At 41.1% G+C, this 24,859-nt stretch overlaps 1 protein-coding gene across 1 annotated transcript; it reads left to right on the top strand.

Moving 5' to 3' along the window:
• Positions 1-21,293, top strand: LOC138742101 (hepatic and glial cell adhesion molecule). Its single transcript, XM_069896289.1, has 6 exons — positions 1-118; positions 2,903-3,220; positions 12,037-12,300; positions 15,340-15,471; positions 20,714-20,748; positions 21,168-21,293. The coding sequence occupies exons 1-6, from the start codon at positions 25-27 to the stop codon at positions 21,291-21,293; spliced, it is 969 nt and encodes a 322-aa protein (XP_069752390.1). The 5' UTR covers positions 1-24.
• The last annotated feature ends 3,566 nt before the right edge of the window (positions 21,294-24,859 follow it).

Genomic DNA, 24,859 nt, shown 5'->3' with positions numbered 1-24,859 from the left:
CCTCTATTACATGGCCACATTCTAATGAGACGTCTTTCTGAAAGCACCAGAGCCATGCAGGATTCCAAAGAATATTTGGCTTTATACCTAAGCCTGCTATTTGGATTGCTGCAGAAAGGTAAGGGTTAACTTATTTCAATTCACTTGAGAACAAAATATTCAAAAGTCTGTAAGGCAGAGATTTCTCATTTTGTTCAATAACAATACACTATAAGAAAAAAAATTGTGAGTGAAGGACTGGACTTCTAAAATTATTAAGGCTTTCACCAAAACTGCTTCACTGAAGGAATAATCACATTTTACAATAAGTGGGTGGGGAACAATACAATGGTAAAGGAGTGGTAAAGGATCCTTAACTTCTCATCGGAAGACCATAGTCAGTATGAATTGGAAACAATGTCTCTTCCTCACTGACGATCAACACAGGTACACCTCAAAGATGCATACTTAGCCCACTGCTCTACTCACTATGCACCCATGACTGTGTGGCCAGTCACAATTCAAATGGTATCTACAAGTTTGCCAATATCATTATGGTTGTCGGCAGAATCACAAACGGCAATGAGGAAGCATTGAGAATGACTGGTTGAAAGCACAGTGTACCTTACCAAGACCACTGAGAGGGTTTCTTCACTAGAAGGACTGCGGCTGTTCAGCAAGGTGGCTCAACCCCAGCACCAATCGGGGCTGGGCAACAAATACCTGCCTTGCCAGTGATCCCCACATCACAAATAATGGAAAAAGAAAACTCTATTTGGTGTAAACTGCAGTGTAAATTTCTCAGAAGCCAGTTTTTGTAGCTTCTGTCAAACAGGATGGGTTCTCATAAATATCAGCCACTCTGTACTGAAGGATGTTTGGCATCCACTTACTGCACCACACAAGCCCTAAAAACTGGAAATAGAAGCAGGACTAGGCTATTTGACCCCTCATGTCTGCTCCATATTGTCAGAGTACATACATGACATCACATACAACCCTGAGATGATCCTTTTTCCCTATTGGTAAGGCAAAAAATTGTACTCGAGTAGATAAGTATACATGTAAACAAATAAATATAAACAAACTACAATACAAAGAGAAAATCAATAAAGTGCAAAAATAAAGTCCTTAAATAAGTCCCTGATTGAGTTTGTTGTTGAACACTCTGATGGTGGAGGGGTAGCACCTGTTCCTGAACCTGGTGGTGTGAGTCTTGTGGCACCTAGACCTCTTTCCTGATGGTAGCAGCGAAAACAGAGTGTGCTGGATAGTGTAGTTCCTTGATGATTGCTGCTGCTCTCCAATAGCAGCGTCTCCTGTAGATGTTTTTGATGATGGTGAGGGTTTTGATTGTGTTGTTCACTACCTTTTTCAGGGCTTTCTGCTCAGAGGTGTTGGTGTCCCCTTACCAGGCTGTGATGCAGCCAGTCAGCATCCTTTCCACCACACCTCTGTAGAAATTTGCCAGGGTTTCCAATGTCTTACCAAACCTCCACCAACTTCTGAGAAAATAGAGGTGCTGATGTGCTTTCTTCATGATGCTGTTGGCGTGTTGGTTCCAGAAAAGATCTTTCGAGGTAGTGACTGCCAAGAAATTAAATTTGCTCACCGTCTCTAGCTCTCATCCCCCCCAGTGATCATAAACCTCTGGTTTTTCTTTCCTGAAGCCAACAATCAGCTCCTTGGCTTTGGTGACATTGATGTGAGGTTGTTATTAGTACACCATTCAGCCATGTTTTCAATCTCCCTCCTGCATGCTGACTCATCGCCTTTTTTATATAGCCCACTACCATGGTATTGTCAGCAGACATGTAAATGGTGCTGTTGTCGAACCAAGCCACACAGTCATAGATGTATAGGGAGTATTGCAAGTTCTTGTTTCATTTAGTGTGCATATCACTTTAAGGGCTAGAACAGGCTGAAACCATTCACAACTTTGGAGAGACTGGGTGGCATCAGCTAGTACAAGCTGTACCTAAATTCGCTACTTTGGAGAGGAGAAAGGACATTGGGTGCTTTTTCCAGGGACACAGATGGTGAGAGAGTTCTGTGTGGAAAACTGAAGGAACAGCACTTTATGACCATCGGCCATCTCATCGAATATGGAGCAGGAATGACTCTGTGATAATGGACAATTCAGCTGATTCTCCCTGTCAGGAGAATTATTGAATGCCACCGTGACCAAAGGAAAGGTAACTTTGATTGACTTGTACCTGGAGCAAGAGAATTGCTGCATTGGATCGTGACTAAAGTATCAGTCATTTTGATTGACCAGTACCTTGGTTTTGAAAGCATCGTGGAAGTCATGCATTTCATTTCCCCTATGCAAGGAAAAGGGGAGTTGTGACAACCATTCGTACAAAAGGATATTTCTCAGCAAGAAACTCATTGAGGATTTGTGAATTTTTGGCAGTCCAGTCACTCAGTCTCTCCCATCTCCTTCGTGATCACTTCTGTGCATCAGTTTAAAAGTCTGCATTTCGACAATGGATTTCTAAGAAATTCCTTTGGAATGACTTTCCAGAATTGTGCCTAAGCTGTAATGGTTTGGGTAACACACGCACACACACACACACACACACACACACACACACACACACACACACACACACACACACACACACACACACACACACACACACACACACACACACTCACACACTCTTGGATATGGTTGGTTTTGATTTGACTAATGCATTATATTATTAGTAGTCGCTAATAAATATAGTGTTTTAAATGAAAAATATAATATCGCATTGGTGAATTTCCATTGCTGCTAGCCTGCGACATAAGAGTAGAGCACCATTCAGTAAGATGATGGCTGATCCTTCACCAAGGCATCAATTTGCTCAATGCACCTAATATTCCTTGCTCTGAACATCCAAGTTCTGTTTCTTTACTGTGTTTAATTCTCTCACAGCATCTGGGGGTACTAGTCTAGTGACTGGATTCCTGCATCAATCTGTGCATCTTACAGTGGAGGAGACGATGAAGAATTCCAGTCCAGTGCAAGCCATCAGCTGGAAGATGGGAACACAGAATATAGTCGAATACCAGTGCACGTCATTCTTGTCGCCAAAAATCTTCCCAAAATTCAACAATCACATGACTTACATTGCAGGAAACAACTCGCTGCACATTCACCAACTGAGACTTCAGGATGAGGGTCGTTATGTGATAACAACAGTATTGGAATCTGGAGTGGAAATTCATTCATACATCAACCTGACAGTGCTGGGTCAGTTAATACTTTATAAGTAATTTTAGCTGATTGTAAGTGAGGGAAACCTTTTAGCATCAACATTTAATCCTCCTTGATTAAGTGTGAATTATAGTTCTCTGTAATCTGATGCTTTCAATCCTACATTTAGTTTCAGAAGTAAACCTGACAGTCCCAGACATCCATTCTGCTTTGTGTCATCCTTGTGTGATCTACAGAACTGTCACCAAGACAAAATGTTTTCCCTAGGAAGCTTGATAATGTTTATCAGCTTGAATGCAACCCTCAGTAAGACTAAATTACAGCCCATATCCACCCCCAGGGTCAGTGCCAGACTATTTTGTGCCCAAGGCAAGGCCAACAACTTGCACCCCGCCCCCCAAAAAAAAATTGCCAACTTTGATTTTCAAAAACATGTTTTGTAGAAAAAAATGAAAAGCACAAAACTTGAAACTGCTAAATTTATTTTAAATTGCAAGAATTGCATCAATCTGATTATTTTTCTCAAATATAAAAAAAAATTGTCACACAAATCATTTTGAATTAAAGGGCACTTGGTACAATGCATACCTCCCCCAAGGGCAACACAACATTAAAATACACACCTATAAGTCTATAGACCTTTTAAGGTTTCTTGGTGTAATCAGCCCTCATCACACTTTCAGTCCACAAGGTCACTTGCAATTGTCTTGTAGCTGAATTTAAATCAGCTTCCTTACTTAGTAGTAGCTTGCTTGCTTGCTTGATTGACTTCAAAAAGGGATACCACAAACTTGAACTTACAAATTGCAGCAGTAGGGGCCTTCGCTTCAATTCGGGAAGTATTTCCAGATGAACCTTTTAGATGTGACATTGAAAGATCTCTATTAAAGCCTCGAATATATTAACAAAATGATATCTCAAAGCATCAATACGGCTCTCCCATCTTGTTTCACTCAATGGCTTAACAGTTGTGCCTGTCTGATATGTGACATTTTGCTGGAGGAACCCAGCCGGCCTCACAGCATCCATATGAGGTAAAGATATTTTGGGCCTGAGCCCTTCTTCAATCTGGAATCTTTCGAGAGATGGCCAATCAAATAGTTCCAGAATTCGGGAGGGAGAGATTGGGAGGGATTTTTTTTCTATCCACTTTAGAAAGACTTATTTTCTTTGCTGCATACATTGAACCCAAATAATTAAAATGATCACTATTCTCATCTCTCTAATCCCTATCAGAATCTATTTGCATTATTTGAACGACAGCCAAAAGAATGCTCCAAGATGAATTTGGCAGAGTCAGGGGTTGATCACATTTAGCTGGTAGCAACATCTAATCTGCTTTACTTCTTCCAACTTTTTAATCCATCTATTTTAATAATTCCTAACCCACTGACAGCCAGTTAATCTGGCACATTATCATGTCATTAGATTAAAATACAGAGTCTGTGACTGTTACAACTGGAAGGAAAATGGGGCTCAGGGTGTAAACCTGCAGTGGTTCTCAACCTTTTTCTTTCTACTCACATCCCACTTTAACCAATCCCTATGCCATGGGTGCTCTGTGATTAGTAAGGGATTGCTTAAGGTGGTATGTGAGTGGGAAGGGAAGGTTGAGAATCACTGCTCTAGACCCAATTGTCACTGAAATATTTTGCTTGAGAAAAATTGTCATTGGCCCATTTCCTTTGCAGTTATGAAACCATTCACATAACGAGTCAATTAGGTACAATTAAAACAGTGGTTTTCAAACTTTTTCTTTCCACCACATACCACCTTAAGCAAACCCTTACTAATCACAGAGCACCTATGGCATAGGGAATACTTAAAGTAGTATGTGAGTGGAAAGAAAATGGTTGAGAACCACAGTGTTAGACATTCGTTGTAATGCAGTGGGTGAGAGGGATCCTCTAACAACGGAGTCATTTCTTGATATCAGATAGGAGTAGGACCAACCCTTTACTTGGTCTGCGCTGGAATAAAATAATTTTCGGGATAATTACACAGTAATTAGTAGCCACTAAGGTAGAAGGTGACACTGAGAATCCTTCCCTGAGTTTGAGTCACTTCATTTCCATTAACTCCTTCGCCATATGTTGGATACCAGTTGAATGAGAGTGAGCGGTGTAATATGGATATCAAAAGATATCTGGGGGGATGCAAAGGCAGTGTGTTCATTTTGAGCTGTGCATTGTGAAGGGTTGATTGTCCACCGCCTATTAGGAACAAAGTCGTAGTGCAAAGGAAAACTGCATTAAAGTCAGCAGGTGCCTGATCATTAGGTCTCTCCCAACCAATGCTGGGTGGTTGTGTCCAACATTCTTTCCAGGCCCAGAAAAGACCTCCCATGAAATGTGGGCAGGGTGATGATCCCAGGTCAGCCTCTGCCTTGATCACCACAATGTTCTGACTGTTCACCACTTGTACCTTCATGATATTATTCCACAACAGGGGGAAAAAAAGAACAGTTGCTATCCTGAAAAAACACAATGTCGATCAAAATACGTGCAATAGGAGGCATTATCAAAAGCCGAACTGTCCGGCCTAAAACCAGACATCTGGCCACCCTCAGGTGTACATCCTAGGTGACTGCCTAGTGGCCTAATGGTAGCTCCAGCCCTGACCCCCTCCCCCTATCCCGCCCCCTCCCCAATCCATGATGAGAGAGGACCATGTCAAACAGGACAGGAGATTGATTTCTCCATTCTGAAATTTCAGGCTTAAGCCCTTCATCACAATAAGCGCAACAATCCCACTGAGAGCTGGGGTGCAGATCTGTATTGGTGATTACCTACCCAGTAAATGGAAAGAGGTGTCTGATTTCTGTTTTCAATGATCTCTGTTTTCCCTATTTACCATGACACTCGTATCCATGGCCTCATGAACTGTCAAACCAAGACCACCTGTAAATTGGAGAAGCAACACCTATTTTTCCATCTCCAACCAGGTGGCATTAACATTGACTTTTCCAGTTTCTGCTAGCCTATTCCCTCTTCTCCCTCTCTCTTCTTTCCTCCAGCTCTCCACCTCCTTCCTTCTCTATTCACAGAGCCATCCCCCTTCCCCTTGTTTGTTGGTATGCCCTTCCTACCTTATCACCTATTTCCTCCTGCCTCTGGGAACATGCTCTTCACCCTTCCCTCCCCCCCCCCTATTATTTTGTTCAGGTGTCTGCCTACATTTTGTCCACACCTTTTTTTTTTAAACTTTATTTAAGATTTTATAACATGAATAACATATAGGATTACATTAAAAAAAATTAAGAATAAAATAATAAAATTACAATACAATATCAGTAATCTAAATAAACTATACCCTTCCCAATAATTATTACACATTAATAACCCAACTCAAATTAGTCCAACCCCCCCTTCCCCCCAAAATAAAGAGTGAAGAATTAATAAAATTAATAATATATATGAGAAAAAAAACCCACTTACAAAAAAACAAAAACATAACCGATTAAAATACTAACAAAAAGAAAAGTAATTTCTTTGGCTTGGCTTCGCGGACGAAGATTTATGGAGGGGGTAAAAAGTCCACGTCAGCTGCAGGCTCGTTTGTGGCTGACCAGTCCGATGCGGGACAGGCAGACACGATTGCAGCGGTTGCAAGGGAAAATTGGTTGGTTGGGGTTGGGTGTTGGGTTTTTCCTCCTTTGCCTTTTGTCAGTGAGGTGGGCTCTGCGGTCTTCTTCAAAGGAGGCTGCTGCCCGCCAAACTGTGAGGCGCCAAGATGCACGGTTTGAGGCGTTATCAGCCCACTGGCGGTGGTCAATGTGGCAGGCACCAAGAGATTTCTTTAGGCAGTCCTTGTACCTTTTCTTTGGTGCACCTCTGTCACGGTGGCCAGTGGAGAGCTCGCCATATAATACGATCTTGGGAAGGCGATGGTCCTCCATTCTGGAGACGTGACCCATCCAGCGCAGCTGGATCTTCAGCAGCGTGGACTCGATGCTGTCGACCTCTGCCATCTCGAGTACCTCGACGTTAGGGGTGTGAGCGCTCCAATGGATGTTGAGGATGGAGCGGAGACAACGCTGGTGGAAGCGTTCTAGGAGCCGTAGGTGGTGCCGGTAGAGGACCCATGATTCGGAGCCGAACAGGAGTGTGGGTATGACAACGGCTCTGTATATGCTTATCTTTGTGAGGTTTTTCAGTTGGTTGTTTTTCCAGACTCTTTTGTGTAGTCTTCCAAAGGCGCTATTTGCCTTGGCGAGTCTGTTGTCTATCTCATTGTCGATCCTTGCATCTGATGAAATGGTGCAGCCGAGATAGGTAAACTGGTTGACCGTTTTGAGTTTTGTGTGCCCGATGGAGATGTGGGGGGGCTGGTAGTCATGGTGGGGAGCTGGCTGATGGAGGACCTCAGTTTTCTTCAGGCTGACTTCCAGGCCAAACATTTTGGCAGTTTCCGCAAAGCAGGACGTCAAGCGCTGAAGAGCTGGCTCTGAATGGGCAACTAAAGCGGCATCATCTGCAAAGAGTAGTTCACGGACAAGTTTCTCTTGTGTCTTGGTGTGAGCTTGCAGGCGCCTCAGATTGAAGAGACTGCCATCCGTGCGGTACCGGATGTAAACAGCGTCTTCATTGTTGGGGTCTTTCATGGCTTGGTTCAGCATCATGCTGAAGAAGATTGAAAAGAGGGTTGGTGCGAGAACACAGCCTTGCTTCACGCCATTGTTAATGGAGAAGGGTTCAGAGAGCTCATTGCTGTATCTGACCCGACCTTGTTGGTTTTCGTGCAGTTGGATAATCATGTTGAGGAACTTTGGGGGACATCCGATGCGCTCTAGTATTTGCCAAAGCCCTTTCCTGCTCACGGTGTCGAAGGCTTTGGTGAGGTCAACAAAGGTGATGTAGAGTCCTTTGTTTTGTTCTCTACACTTTTCTTGGAGCTGTCTGAGGGCAAAGACCATGTCAGTGGTTCCTCTGTTAGCGCGAAAGCCGCACTGTGATTCTGGGAGAATATTCTCAGCGACACTAGGTATTATTCTATTTAGTAGAATCCTAGCGAAGATTTTGCCTGCAATGGAGAGCAACGTGATTCCCCTGTAGTTTGAGCAGTCTGATTTCTCGCCTTTGTTTTTGTACAGGGTGATGATGGTGGCATCACGAAGATCCTGAGGCAGTTTACCTTGGTCCCAACAAAGCTTGAAAAACTCATGCAGTTTGGCATGCAGAGTTTTGCCGCCAGCCTTCCAGACTTCTGGGGGGATTCCATCCATACCTGCTGCTTTGCCACTTTTCAGTTGTTCGATTGCCTTATATGTCTCATCCAGGGTGGGAACCTCATCCAGCTCTAGCCTTAGGGGCTGTTGAGGGAGCTGGAGCAGGGCGGAATCTTGGACTGAGCGGTTGGTACTGAAAAGAGATTGGAAGTGTTCTGACCATCGGTTGAGGATGGAGATCTTGTCGCTGAGGAGGACTTTGCCGTCTGAGCTGCGCAGCGGGCTTTGGACTTGGGGTGAGGGGCCGTACACAGCCTTTAGAGCCTCGTAGAAACCCCTGAAGTCGCCAATGTCCGCGCTGAGCTGTGTTCGTTTGGCGAGGCTAGTCCACCACTCATTTTGGATCTCCCGGAGTTTGCGCTGAAGATGGCTGCATGCGCGACGGAAGGCTTGTTTCTTCTCTGGACAGGACGGCTTTGTAAGGTGAGCCTGGTGGGCAGCTCGCTTCTTTGCCAGCAGCTCCTGGATTTCCTGGCTGTTTTCGTCAAACCAGTCCTTGTTTTTCCTGGAGGAGAAGCCCAGTACCTCTTCAGTGGATTGCAGTATGGTAGGATATCAGACTTAAAAAACATATTTAAATCAAACTTAAATGTATATATTTAACAAATGGAGTTAAGATGAAACATATATTTAACTCAAACTTAATATAAAAAATTAGTAAAGTTAGTAACATTATCTATCAAAAATTCTTAAACAATAATCAATTCTTTAAAAAAAATTGTCGCATGAAAAAAAGATGAAAAAAAACTTTCTCTATAGAGATAAATCTTCACCAAATATCAACTAACTTCACATCTATCATCATATTAGTCACATAAACCACCATCTTAAAACAAAATTCAAACCTCATTAAGCATTGTACAATTCAATTTTAGTACTCTTCCACCATTTTTCCCTTTTACTCTTGAATAGTTATCCAATAACAGCTCCAATACCACATTTAAATATCACCAATCATTACGTTAAAATTCAGATATCCAAATAATAAAAACACATCTACAATGAAATCTATATCTTCAACAAATGGAGCATAAACCACAAACAAAATTCAAGCCTCATTAAGAATTGTACAATTCAATTTATAACTTTCACCATTATTCCCTTCGTTCTATAACTAAAATAGCAAAATAATATACACCAAAATTACCACTCCTTTCACCTTAAAGTTAAAGAAAAAATATTTTAAAAAACTTATCCATCCCATTCACATTTAAATTTCAGATATTCCTTATCTACTGAATAAACTTTACAAAAAAAACTCATCAATTTTTAGTTTTTTAAACAATCAAATACTTTCTTATGCTTTTTTTTAATATTTAAACAAAAAAAAACCCCTTCACTCTTTAATCTAATAATACAAAAAAAAAGGGAAAAAAAACGGGTAGGAGGTTAAAAATACCCCCTCCCGTCTAAACCGCGCAATGCAGTAACTCCCAAAAAAAAATGGGTGTGAGATAACTCACACGTAGCAGATGACTTTCAGGAAATAGTGCCTATCCAGTTCTCTCCCCCAACTCTCACTTCATCTTAAACTAACATCATCATTATTTAATATCCCTTTTTTAAAAAAAAAATTAGAAAAAAAAGAACAACTCTTCTTTTAATCAGCTCCAACTGCCGAGTCACCATTACAACCATTCCTTCTTGGAGCACGGCACTTTTCTTCCATCTCTTGTCTCCTTAGAGATCGCGGCGGACTATGTCTGTTGAAACTGAGTAATTGGCAGCTCTTGAGCAAATGCTTTAGCTTCCTTTGGAGAATCAAAGAACTTTGGTTGGCAACCATCTTGAAAAACCTTCAAAACAGCTGGATATCTAAAGGTTGCCTTGTAACCTTTCTTCCACAACAACTCTTTAGCAGGATTGAATTCCCATCGTTGGAACATAACTTCTTGACTCAAATCCGCAAAGAAGAAAACTCGATTATTTTGAATCATCAAGGGTGATTTTCTCTGTTGTGCATTTCTAATAGCCACTCGTAAAATTATTTCTCTGTCATAATAATTCAAGCAATGAACCAAAACAGGTCTTGGACTTTGACCTGAAATAGGTCTTCTACGCAAGGCTCTGTGAGCACGTTACAGTATTATACCTTCCGGGAAATGTTCTTGACCCAGCACCTGCGGAATCCATTCAGTAAAAAATTTTCTTGGTTCTGGTCCCTCCATACCTTCCGGCAAACCAATAATCTTTATATTGTTCCGTCTGGATTGGTTTTCCAAATAATCAATCTTTTTCACCAAATTTTTATTTTGAGTTTGTAAGTCTTCGACCATTTTGGTCACATCAAAAACTTGATCCCATATTTCGTCTATATCTTCTTCACACGAATTAAATTTATCTCTCACTTCAAGCTTAAAAGCTCCAAACTCAGCCATCTGTTGAGAATGTATTTTCACCAAAGTATTAAACCTAGTACCAAGTTCAGTCATAATCTTGAATAATCCCTGCATTGTATAAGATAATTTAGATTCAAGATTCACAAAAATCTTTTCAATTGGAAGAGATTTTGGCTCAACAGATTTCTGCTTCTTCTCCAAAGGATCTTCTATTCCTTCCTTCATTCTGGTTGCCTTCCTTGTAGTATGACTGCGTGTGGAAACCCCAGCCACAGCCTCTCCAGCAATGACTGGAGGACACTGGCCGGGGTTTTCCCCAGTCCATAATGTATTAAATTCTCCCAGTACATCAAATTGTATAGGTTCTTGTATCTCAAGAGATGCAGTTTGCAGCGCCACCTCTACAGTTGACAAATGCCTTTGAGTAACTCTTTGTTTTAAAGGGTGTTTGGCACCCTCTTTAGGGGGCTCTACCGATGTAACATAGAGCTCTACTTCCGAACACTGTATCTCTCTCCTGGGATCCATTTCACGCTGAGTCCCGGTGTCTTTCCTGTAGATAGGCTCCAAAACTTGAACTTTTGGAAAATGTAGTTTTTTGATGATCTGTTGTCGTTTTTTTTTTGCTCTTTTCCACCAATTGTACCATCATAAGTTAAATTAACAGCACTGAAATTATCTAAACTTTTAAAGAATTTTAACGGGCATTTCTAGACAAAACAATAAGATAGAGTCAGGAGAGGACTGGAAGGCACGTCTGATCCTTACGCCATCTTGCCACGCCCCCCATTTTGTCCACACCTTGATGAAGGCGCAAGACTGATACATTGGTTATGTTTTTTTTAAACATACAGCACAGAAACAGGCCATTTCATGAGTCCGTGCCGCCCAATTTACACCCCTGTTATGTTCAAATGGTGGGAGGAAACTGGAGACCCCAGGGAAAATCCACACAGACATGGGGAGTATGTACAAACTCCTTACAGACAGCATTGGATTTGGACCCTGGTCCCGATCTCTGGCGCTGTAAAGGCATTGCCCTAACTGCTACGACAGCTGCTACAACTGCCGTCCCTTTATCTTTGGTACATTGTTTGACCTGCTAAGTTGCTCCAGCATTGTGGTCTGTATCTGCGATTTTTCCATCAAACTTCATAGCTGAGATCAAAAGGAACAATAGCTGACATCCTTATCCTGACTATTACAGAGAGGTACTTTGTTTCCCATTGCCCTGTTCACAAGGTTCTGGTAAATTCTGCCTCACATTAACTGTGCTTCTGATTTAGTTCCAGTTTCACAGCCTAACATTACTGTGCAGATTGAAAACTCCCCCTATCCAATATTGACCATGAATTGTACAGTCAAGAATGGCTCCAACCCCCATTTCTTCTGGATAAAGGACAACAAAATCCTTGTGGGCAACCAACATCAAGCATCAACTAGCCACTACAGTTTAAGGATCACCAAACTGAATAGCTCAGACTGTGGTGTTTACACCTGCTTTGTGCAAAACCCTGTCAACAGTATGGAAAGACAGCAACTGATCTCAGGTAACACACTTCTCACTGCTTCTGGATGTCCCAAAGCTGGTCTTTTTTGCTGGGAAATCATTGATGTTATTTGGGAGTGCAGCAGGCAATGTATGCACAGCAAAATCCAACAGATAGTTTCCAAAGTGATTGGACACACTGGCACTGGCTGAGTGATGAGCATTTTCCAAATCACCCAAGAAGAATTTCCCTTGAATTTAGCTATAGGATCTTTTTCATTTGATGGATGGGCTTCACTTATGTGCCATAATCAAAGGACACAAAGTGAACTCGTTATTTGTAATTCTACAGATATTTTAACTGGATCATACGATGATGGACCAGAAAGTTCTTCACTCCTCTTCAAAAAAAATGATTGTTGAAAATTTGGTGATTCCAGAGATCATTTAAAGGGGGTTTGAGTAATGTTCCCTCTAATTTTTAGTAGTCAGTGAGTGCAAAAATCTTATGTTGAGCAAATCTTTTTGCCTGTGACAAAAGTATGTGCGCACTGAATGCTTGTGCAAATGCAAACTTGAAATTGTTTCAAGATAATTTTAGCACACCCTATCTCTCATGGCTAATAAAACTGTATTGGCAAGTTTTCCTTTTTCAATATTTTTATTGGTATCATCAAATAAATAAGTACATAACAATAAAATAAAGTATTAACAAATCTCATATAGCAATACAAATGGTACTGAGTCCTGTGCTACATTAAAAACAAAAACACTACTAATTATCTAATTCAATCCCCTCCCTTTGGAGGCTTCTGACTAACATAAACAGTTCACTACTAATTATTAAAAAAAGGAAGGTAAACATTGGATTCAAAAAGCAAAAACAAGTTAATCTTACAAATTTTGAAAGTAATTGAGAAAAGAACCCAATAAAGAAACAAAGTTAACATTCATTTCAGTAGCGGAACATCTAATTTTATCCAAAATCAGACATGTCGTCATAATGGACAACCATTGACTATGAGTGGGAGGGACAGCACCTTCCATCTCATTAAAATGGCCCTTCTAGCAATAAGGGAGGTGAGGGCAACTACGTCAAAATTAAACCAGATGGTCCACTTATTCCAAAGAGAGCAATAAAAGATTTGGAGTCAAATTAATATTAAGAACTAAAGGCAAGGTATGAAATACCCCTTCCCAACAATTGGAAAGAGAAAAATTTAACCAGAACATATGATGCAGTCAACCCTCTTCAGTTATATATTTAGAAGCGAGATTAGAATAGAATTTGGTCAATTGGACTCTGGAATAGTGGGCCCAGTGTATCACCTTAATGAGTGTCCAGCACAAAGAGAAGATGAATGGACTTGGTTCAGAGTAGAATTCCATGTAGTTTCAGAAAATGGCTGTTGAAAATCTTGTTCCCATAGTTTTTAAAATTCTGTCCAGGGAACTGTGCCTAGAATTTAAAAGTAATCCATAAAGACCAGATACCACCCCTTTGTAATTAGGTTGAACATTTTAAATCATCCCAATCATATTAGGTTCCAGGTCTTTGGGGAGTTACAAAATTAAAGAATTTTAAAAGCTCCTAAGTTGTAAATAGCAGGAAAAAAAATGATGTCTAGGCATTTTATATGTGGTGGATAGTTGTTCAAAAGAAGCAAGATTTTGGTCAATAAAAATTTTTGAAAAAGATTGGATAGCTAAATTTAACCACTGGTGATAACCGTTATCTTAAACCAAAGGTTAAATAAAGGACTAATTAATAAAAATCTATGGTACCTGAATTGTTTCCTGAATTGAATCCAGATTCTCAATGTATGTTTTACAACAAAATTATTAGTTAATTTGGATACCAAAAAGGTAAAGGTGCTCCAATATCGAATGAAGAGAATATTTTTTGGTAGATTTAATTTCTAAATTAATCCAACTTGATGAACCTAATTTTTCCTTGTGATGAAAAAGTAATGTATCTAATATTAGCTGCCCAATAATAAAGTCTAAAGTTAGGTAATGCCAAGCCCCCGTTCTTTTTAATATTTTGAAGGAAGACTTTCCTAAGATGGCATGTTTTAATATAATACAAGTATGATTGCATTCTACAACGTAACATATTATAGGATTATAGATAATGACATTATTTTAGGTAACTAACCTTTCACGCGCACATTAATTTCCTTTGTGCGCTGGTTGCAAAACGTGTGCAGATATGGACAGCTTAGAGGGAATAGTAGTTTTGAGGGTAAAGTTTTTTTATACATAGAGATGGCAATAGCTGGAACTCTGCCAGATATTTAATTGTTTATTATGATGCATACTGAGTTAGAGTGAAAACTTTGTTTTGGGTGCTATCCAGGCAAGCCAACCTATCCTTGAGCACAACAGGTCTTGCAAAGCATAATGTAAGACTAAGGTATTGCAGAGTAAAGCTACAGTTAGAACAGTGCAAGGGCAGTCTCATTTTACTACTGGGAGGTCATTTCAAAAGGCTGTTTACAGCGAGGAAGAAATTGTCCTTGAATCTGGTGGTGCACCTTATCAAACTCGTGTATCTTCTCACTTGGGGGGAGGGGGAGGAGGAGAGGTGTAGGATCTTAATCACTCAATTTAAGAGATATTTTGACACAAAACTTAAATAAGTGAGGTATAAAAGAAAACAGACCTGATAGGGGCAAATAGGATTAGAGGAGATGGGCAGAAGGCCAGCATGAACATGATAAGCCTAAGGGCCTGGTTCTTGCTGTACAGTTCTTGACTTAATGACTTTATTTGGCAGAGAGATTTTTGTCCTCTGCCATTTTTTTTATCTGGAGTAAAACTTCCCCAGATGATGTCAGCAGACAAAATGAAAGTTTCAGTGTGAAAAATTCTTATTTACTCACTGAACAATCAAATTTTAGTTTCCAGCTTCTGCAACACTTTGCCTTAGTTGCATCGTGTGCAATCTCGTGTGCAGCACATTCCTTACTCAAAGGCCAGGGAGAACTGCTTGGTTTTGGACCATGATTTGAAGAGAGGAGGGGGAAAAAAACAATTTACATTTGTAGAGTTTTTGCATGGTGGTAGTTAGCAATTTTACTTGTTTTATGATTCCCAGCTGAACATTTCAAGGAGTGTTTGCACCTACCAGACCAAGGCCAGATTCTGGCCAGTACTCTGACATTACTTTGTGTGGTCGGAATCCTTGCACTTGTCGCCATCATCAAGAAGTACAAAGGAAGACAAAGAGGTAAGGCCATTAACCACATCAAGCCAGTCAGTGAGAGTCACCCAATGGACTGCAGGAGTTGGTTCCCTCCCACCTCACACATGGTGCTAATTGTCTACTCTTTCAAAACTGTAACTTTCAATCAGGGGCGAAGAAGGTCAGATTAAACCATACTCGATCAGATACAACCGAGTGGCTTGATTGCTATTTTTGAGTCAAATACACTGCTTAGGTCTGCAATCACATATTGGACAGTCAGGTAAAGGTGACCAATCTTCCTTTCGGAGATTGGAGGACATGGTGATATTTTTGTAACATTAGCAGTTTCACAGCTATGATTGCTGAGTAACATCTTTTGAACATCAAATTGTTTAATTAACTACATGTCTATTCCCCGACTACTGCTTGCAGTTCATTGGTCCTTGATAAGGCCAGCATTTATTGGGCATCCTTAATGATCAATAAATGCTGGTCTTATTAGATTCTGTTAATTAATTTTTAAAGGGATTTGATGATCTGACCCTTGCATATTCAAAACCATAGAAGAATGGCTAATACTGTCATTATTTTTCTCGTTGGAGTATTTGCTGCTGAAAGCAGGAGAACAGTTGTGTGGGATAGTATAGAGAAGAATGAGTGGTCTTGAGGTTGGGTCTACCTTGATATGTGGAGGAGGCAGTTGAGGTAGGATTAAAAAACACAATGCTGGAGAAACTCAGCAGGTCAAACAGTGTCCTTTATATAGCAAAGGTAAAAATACATAACTGACGTTTCAGGCCTGAGCCCTTCATCAAGGTATGGATAAAATGTCAGCAAGTATCCGAGCGAAAGAGTAAGAGGGAGGTGGGGTTGCAAAGGCAGAAGGTGATAGTTGGAGAAGGGAGGAGGGGACAGCAGTGATCAAGGGGAGGAGGAATGACTAGGTGAAGGGTAGGGGGAGAACTGGGAAGAGGAAGGGGAGAGGGGGAAGAGGAGAGTAGGTTAGCTGAAACCAGAAAAGTCAATGTTGATGCCATCTGGCTGGAGAGTGCCCAGACAGAAAATCAGGTGTTGTTCCTCCAATTTGATAGTGGCCTTCGTGGGATAGAACATAAGGCCAGAACAGACATGTGTTTATGGGTGTGTGGCACAGAACTGAAATGGTTGGCTACTGAGAGGTCTCTGTCACTGGTGCAGACAGAGCGAAGGTGCTCAGCATAGTGACCTCCCAATCTACGCCTAGTCTCTCCGATGTAGAGGGGAAGATGTGTCTGGTAATGGGATCCTGTTGTAAGTGCCAGAAATTCCAGAGGATAATGTGTTGGATGTGGAGGCTGGTGGGGTGATAGGTGAGGATAAGAGGGACTCTATCTTTTTGTTGCATCTGGGGGCAGGGGGGAAATGAAGATGATGCTGTTGAGGGCTGAGTTGATGGTGGTGAAGGGGAAGCCACTTTTATGAAGAAGGCAGACATTTTAAAAGATCTGGACTGGAAGACCTCATCTTGGGAACAGATGCAGCAGAGACAGAGAAATTGAAAGAAGGGGATACAATCCTTGCAGGGGAAAGGATGTGAGGAAGTGTAGTCAAGGTTGTTGTGGGAGTTAGTGGGCTTGTGATATATGTTGATAAAAAGCTTGTCTCCCAAGATGGAGACCAAGAGATCCAGGAAGGGAAGCGTGTTGTCGGAGATAGATCAGGTGCTTGAAATTGGGGTGAAAGTTGGCTGCAAAGTGGATAAAGTTGACAAGCTCATCACAGGTGCATAAGGCAGCCACAATGTAGTCCTTGATATACTGGAGGAAGGTTTGAGGGGTCTTGCTGGTGTAAGCTTGCAACATGGATTGCTCCACAAACCCCACAAACAGGTAGGCATAGCCATTAACCACATCAAACATTCCTTGAAATGTTCAGCTGGGAATCATATGGATACCCTTTGATTTGGAGGAAGTGAGACGAGTTAAAGGAAAAATTCTTTAAAGTGAGTACAAGTTCTGCCAGGTGGAGGAGGTGATGGTAGAGAGTGCCTGGTCGGGACTTTGGTCCAGAAAGAAGCAAAGTGCTTTAAGACCTTCTATACGTGGTCGGGACTTTGGTCCAGAAAGAAGCAAAGTGCTTTAAGACCTTCTCTACGTGGGGTCAAGGTATAAAGTGATTGGGCATCCATTGTGAAGATGAGGCATTCTGGTTCAAGGAATGTGAAGTCATTGAAGAGATGGAGGGCATGTAAAGTATCATGGATTTAGGTGGGGAGGGATTGGACCAGGGGAGAAAAGTTGAGGTAGGATTGTGGAGGAGGGTGAGGAAAGATAGAAGCATATATTTGTGGTGAAAGTCCACTGTACCTCTCATTGTGTTTTGATTTTGCAAAGTCAGGGCATGTTCAATGGCTTGAAGGTAAGGAAGACTTCAGAAGTGCTGGGTCATTCATACCACTGGCACATATCCTCACAAGCACATCAAAGGGAAACTAAAAGCTCAACAGCCTGAAACCCAGCTCTTGCATGGTCCATTTCCTTATTAGTCTTCATGGTTGATGAGTCTACCTGGAATTAGCACCTCTTCCTGTGGGGTCTAGTCCCTTCATCCAGAGTGATGCAAGGTGGAACTGAACTTTCTCCTGGCGCCCTGCCTTGAGGGACTAAGATCATATCTGGTCTCATCCTGCAGAATTGAGTCTTTATCCTTGGCCTGTGCTGCTTTCCCCTCACCTTTTGCCTTCTTTGGTGAGAATGGCTGGTCAGATGATGCCATGCACTATAAGACCACGCTCTTCACTTGCTGTCCTGCCCTTTGGAACAATGCTTTCCCCTAAGAGCCTGCACCCTGGGGTTGCAGTGTTCTAGGTTCCTGTTGCTCCTTATTAATGGACAGAGCTTCATTAAAAAATTGCAACAGATTCAAATACTATTTTACAGACTTTTTGGATTGACTTCACCCATTGCTTGATCTATATTTTGGTTCTGTTCCTTTGCCTTTCTGAGACTGAGGGTAATGGTGATGCTCGACTTTGCCACAAACTACTGGTGTAATTGAAACTCCTAAGAGTGATCAATCACTAGGGTCACCCCTTTTTCTATTCCTGCTCTGGAAGAGACGAGAAAGAAAATGAGAACCTTTGAGAATGCAGAATATACCCCAACCTTCCAACCTTGCATTTTAAAACCACTGAGTTACTTTTGCTGGAGTTATTGTGGGAGTGCAGAATATGCTTCAGATAATGCTGAACAACAATTGTTTTCAAAAGGTTTGCTTCCTGAAAGAAAATTGGGGATTATGATAGACAACTTCAAGCTGAACACAAAGTTCATTTCAGATTTGCAGTATCTCGTAGGAAGTTGGATAAACATTTAATTAACTTCAATTGAATTTAGCATGTTTAATCATTAAATGATGCTGACCTAAAAATTTTTTACTCCTGATTTTCATTTGTATTCAATGTCAGATGTCTCTGGGAACAGTGACCAACAATAGTCGGCTACCATTGATGGATTCCAGTTGCCCTGATACCGTTTTTTCCATGGTTGCAATGTCCTGATAAAACTTTTTACCATGTTTGTCACTGACTGCACCAAGATCAACCGGGAAGAAGGCCCAAGTGCGAATGAAGAAAATGAATTTTTAATGACATACTGCATTTCATGGTTTTGAATGCTTGAAGTGTTACGGGCCCAGGAGACCCCAAAACCCAGCAGCAATAGAAATTCACCAAGACAAATGGACACTTAAACAAAAGTTGCTTTTAATTATCTTTAAACATGAAAACAGGATCAAACTTTAACTTCTTACTATTCACTTACTTAACCTAACTAAACCCCATTCTAATTCTAAGCGCACGTGTATGTAATGTGTAGATAAGTTCAAAAAATGTTCTTTGATTCACACCCCAATCTCACTTCTCATTCCTCCAAGTTCATCGGTATCAGGCAATTCTTATACTGCGCACAGAATTTAGCATTTATGAATCTTCACCAGGCTTTGGTGCTTGAAAGGTAAATGGTTACCACTCAGGATGGTTCTTGTCGGTTTTCAGAGAGAGATTTATTGCTCGTTGGACACACACAACTGATTCCTTCCAATCAGCCATTTCAGTGTCTTGCCAAAGAAACTTGCCGCATCAGGGTTTTCCAGATCATAGCCTCTTTCTTTCAGATCACCACAGAGTTCCTTTTCCATTTCCCTTTTTTTAAGTAAAACATTATAAAGCTAGTTGTATAGACCACAAGGGCTTTGAATAGGCTGAACCAAGAACTCACAACCCATCTTCAAAATAGGGGTTTTCCCTCAAGCTTGCCAGCTTGTCCTGTTCCAGTCACAGCTGCTGCTGCTGAACTGTAGAACTGAATTCTCACTCTCTCACTCAGAGAAAACCACATGACCCTCTTAGAACAGCAACCTTCCTTCAGACAGACTGCACCACTGTACCTAATCTTCCGTTCATCTGTTGCTTTCCAAAATAATAATCCATTACTCCACAGCATGTCCAATTAACACCTACTTGTGAAGTCCTTATAGGCATTCTTCAAAGTTTGTGCAAAGGCACTCGGAGCCTGGACTGTCTGGCTTGAGCCAAGCTCTTGCATTTTAAATGAGATCTGTTTTGAAGTGTTTGTATCGGTGTGTGACCTAACTAAAAACCTCACAACCTATCTCATTTAAAACATATCAATATAACATAATCTGTCACAGTAGTCTTAAAATATGACAGGAAATCCTAAAAAGGCTATATATCCAAAAAAATCTAGTGATAGGAAATTTTTAAGGTGATTTTCGTGATCATCAGCCCAAATTCTGTAAAATACACCCAAAAGTGTTCAGAAAGCAAAATCTTTGTTGCCTAGTGTAATCTGCAAGCCCCACAAGTTAATGTACTGATGTCCAAGCCATCTGTTCTGGCGATGCTCCTACCACTTCTCTGAATGGTACCATTGGCTTCTTTGCTTTTGGAGACGGTAACAGAACCTTGTCTCAAAATCCCATCTGACAAGTCTGCTCCTCTAACGTTGCAGCTCTCCTTTGGTAGTGCAGGGAAAGGAGGGAGGCATCAGTATAGATTTTCTATTCCTGATTCTGCTGCAAAACCTGAACCTACAGCCACAACAATTTACACAAAAATAAAAGCCAAGCAATACACAGTACTTTTCTCACTCTGAGTAAGAAGGGAGATGAAGGAAACCCAACCCTGCAATCTATTTGAGTAATTATTGTTATTCTGCAGGAAGGTCAGAGCTATTTAGATCATTTTAATTTAAAATTAGCCTGAATGTGTCCTTTCATATTGCAGAGAACGAGACCCAAAATGAACAAGAACAAGCCAATGTAAGTAAGAGTTCACCTTGTACTTGATGGAACAAATTTTTAGATTGGAACTGGGGTATTATGACCAGAGCTGAGTATTCATGCCAAAACTGAGCACTGAACAAGGCTGCCAGCCTTGATCAAATTATAGCTGGGAGTCTAACCCTGGCACATGGAGATTAGATGGAGTGAAACACGAAGGTCTGCAGTCGCTGTGATGGTAATAAAAACAGAAAACCTGGAGGAACTCAGCAGGTCTTGCAGCATCTCTAGGAAGTAACTATATCTTACCAGCATTTTGGACCTGAGCTCTTCTCCACTCTTTACTGTCGTATCTTTACTTCCTATAAACACTGTGAGACCTGCTGAGTTCCTCCACTTCTGTGTTTTCACATGGGGAATTTAGATGCACAGGTAGTAATTTTGGATCTATTTTTCAGGTGACTAATGCAGAGGAGGATGTACAATATTCCAATCTGATTTTCATCCACACCTGTAAAAAGGAAGAAAACTTTAATTCCACATACTGCACCATCACAGATACCTGTGAACCCCATTTAATTTGAAGGATGTTGCTTGAACTTGATGCACTTCAGCTCACTGAGAAGGATTCATTGGAGAGAGCCTGAAGTAATAGTTAATGAAGACAAATGGGTCTTCTGAAGTATGATGGGGAAGGAAACTAGTGAGAAAGTGGAAAACATTAGGCACAAGGGCATGGTTCTCCCAAATAGGGAGCAACAGAGCTGTGATCTACGCTTTCCATCCTCCAGGATAGAGGAAGGAGGGAAACTGTTTAGAGAAAGAATCTAATTAATTTTGCCACGGTTAACATAGCAGTTTGCGCAACGCGTTACAGCGCCAGCAACCAGGGTTCAAATCCAACACTGTCCGTAAAGAGTCTGTACATTCCCCCTGTTTCCTCTGGGGGCTCCAATTTCCTCCCACCTTTCAAAACGTATTGGGGTTGTTGGTTAATTGGGTGTAATTGGACCAAAAGGACTTGTTATCGTGCTGTATGTCAAAAAAAAAACAGAGGTGGGAGAAGGGGCTGTAATTATCCCCAGTCCTCAGCTCTGCCAGGAGATACTCTTTGAAACACACAGCTCAGGTTACTGATGGAATGGATTTCTGCCCCTCCCCACTGCAAACACTTCCCTTCTTCAGAAGAGAGTGGAAAGGATGACTGTTGATTCAAACATGCAGGGTAGGAGTGGGGGTGTTGGAAGTTGATTCATCTCAGGGAGCAGAGTCAGGTCAGGAATCTGGGGGGGAAAAACTGTTTTAAACCATACTGTGCTGACCTTTGTAAACCTATTCCGCAACCTTCTCCCTCACACCCAGTAAGCGGTAGGAAGATGGAATACCATGTGGGCGTGTGAAGGCAGGGATAGCCGACAATGGATGGGGCAACAATAGAAGACTGGTGGTGTGGGACATTTGGATGTTTCCAAAACAAGCTTCAGCTTTTCAAAGCAGGTCTCTCAGGTCACCCGAACATGATCACCACAGTGCAAACAGTTGATTGAACCCTCTTGAATGCTAGAGTCTATGGATTGAGGACATTCACCAGCATTGAGTTTCAGCCTGAGGAACGTGGAAAATATAGCGGTCAGACAAAGGGTGGCAGAAACAAGGATCCATCTCTCACTGAGAGCAAATGACCATTGAGTCAACAACTTAAAACCTGAAACTAATGGACTTTAAGGGATGTGGAGGCAAGCATCAGGACACAGATTAGCTGTAATTTCACAGAAGAGTAGATCAGGTTCAAGGACTGTATAGTCTCCTCTGGCTCATGAAATCATGAGGGATAAATTTGTTGTACAGAGATAGGAAGCCAGTTTCACCCAACATATCTGTTGTAGTTACTTACTATTTATTCCCATGCTCCCAGCCCACTCTGTTTGCCTGAGCTGCATCTTCTGGTTTATATTTCAATGATATATCCCTGCTTCTCTACATCTTTCATTTAGTAAAACAAACCAAAAGTCAGACTTCTTAAAATGCTTTATACCAGCTCATGATAGCCCAGAGAGGTTCACATGCAATCAAGTATCTTTGATGTGAAGATGGGAAATGGCATAGCCAATTTATAAAGAGCAAGATCTCACAAACAACAATTTGATAATGGTCAGATCATGTGTATGATTTTTCGTTGAGGTGAGACATGTCTGGTACCCATGTGGTTGTGCGCACAAGTTAATATATGTTTGTAGATATATCTGTTTTGATTTGCACTACTCCAACTATGGCCTATAATTATAACCTAATGACCTTTGATGGGCATTAGCTGACATCACCATGAGAGGCGTGATTAATTATTCTGCTTTTGTGGGAAAAAAATTACAAATAGATGGAGGTAATAATGTTGAACAATGTACATTTGTGTTACACTTAATATGTGCCGATGCCACTGTGAAAGAACATCACTATTCTGATTAGGCAATAATCATTTATCAGTTTTGCAGTGTCTGGGTATGTTCATTTTTGTGTCTGTACCCATTAGCAAGTGTAGCATGTATTCTGTATATACATATCATCGAGCAAAGTGATAAAACTTTTAATGTATTGATGCTTCGCAACAATCCACGAGTGCTTCTGGTCAGATCTGTGTTTGGACAGCATGACAGCAGTTATTAATGCCAGCTACAGATTGGTGCAATACAATTTCCTACATCAACTGTACCTCACTCCACAAAAATTATATCAATCTAAATCCAAAATCTCAGAAATGTGCTTTAGATGTGATGAGGAGATTGGAACCTTTATCTATTCAACTTGGCTGTGCACAAAGGAGAGATCCTTAAGGGAGGATCTGGGGGATGTTCTGAAAAAAATTACAAAAGTGCATTGTACCTTCTGGGAAACATTATGGACATGAGGTTTAAACTGTCCAAGTACCAAATTTAGTTTGTGAAGGTCATCTTGTCGGTAGCCAGGAAGTCCATAGAGGTCGTGTAGAAGTCCGACTCCCAACTAAATATTACACGATGGAATACGGAAATGCAGAGTGGTATACCCCTGTGGAAAATCACGTACAATTTAAGGAGGAAATAGGACACATTTGTTAGGGTGTGACAACCCTATCTGCAACGCATTGGTCTGCAGATATAATTATACCCCTTCTGAATAAAGGAAAAGCAACAATCCGTGCAGTGGTGGAATGATTGAGATCAAAGATGTGGGTTGTGGTGCAGATGACATCATATGGTCTTTTGTTCCCTATCTTTTTTTTATTTTAGGTTTCTTTGGGTTGTTCTTAAGTTCCTTTAAGGATTTGTGACTTTACCGATATTTGGTTCTTTGTTTAATTTATGTAATCTTTTCTTTGTTGTATTAGGGTATGGGAGGGAGGGGTAGGGAAAAAAACAGACTCTGTATGTTATATACTATATACCATGTTGAAATAGATTGTGTTGTTTCTTTGGGTTTGTGTGATTCTTTCAAAATCAAAAAAAAGGCTTCTGTCAATGCTATTAGTTGGGTGTTGTTTGCCATCAGTGTAGAGATGTTTAGTTAGAGGATAGACTGCTGAGTCTTACGTCAATGGTGTGCAAACTTATGGAGAGGATTCTTAAGGATAGGATATATGACCACTTGGAGAAAAATAGTCTACTCAAGAATAGCCAGCATGGCTTTGCGAAGGAAATGTTGTGCCTCACAAGTCTAATTGAATTTTTTTGAGGAGGTAACAATTGATGAGGGTAGGGTGGTAGATGTGGTCTACGTGGATTTTAGCAAGGCATTTGTCAAGGTCCCATACAACTCATGCAGAAAGTCATGAGCACGGGATCAGTGGAACCTTGACTTGTAGGAAGAAACCAGAGAGTAGTAGTGGAAGGAAGGTATTCTACCTGGAGGTTGGTGACTAGAGGAGTGCTGCAAGGATCTGTTCTGAGACCCCTGCTCTTTGTGATTTTTAAAAATGACCTGGATGAAGAGGCAGAAGGATGGATCAATGTTTGTGGATGAAATTAAGGTTGGAGGAGTTGTGAATGGAGCTGAAGATTGTTGAAGGTTACAGGAGGATATGGACATGATGCAGAGCTGGGCAGAAAAGTGACAGATGGAGTTCAATCCTGATAAATCTGAGGAGAAGCCTTTTGGAAGGATAAACCAGAAGGGTGAG

This window comes from Narcine bancroftii, chromosome 8, assembly GCF_036971445.1.
Source record: "Narcine bancroftii isolate sNarBan1 chromosome 8, sNarBan1.hap1, whole genome shotgun sequence".
NCBI lineage: Eukaryota > Metazoa > Chordata > Chondrichthyes > Torpediniformes > Narcinidae > Narcine > Narcine bancroftii.
This window is presented reverse-complemented; position numbering and strand designations above follow the sequence as displayed.

Bases quoted from the DNA above. Each gene is read 5' to 3' on its own strand.
- LOC138742101 (XM_069896289.1), top strand. From the start codon at position 25: ATGAGACGTCTTTCTGAAAGCACCAGAGCCATGCAGGATTCCAAAGAA. The intron at 12,301-15,339 runs GTAACACACTTC...TATGATTCCCAG, and splicing joins AAGACAGCAACTGATCTCAG to CTGAACATTTCAAGGAGTGT. The intron at 15,472-20,713 runs GTAAGGCCATTA...TTCATATTGCAG, and splicing joins GTACAAAGGAAGACAAAGAG to AGAACGAGACCCAAAATGAA.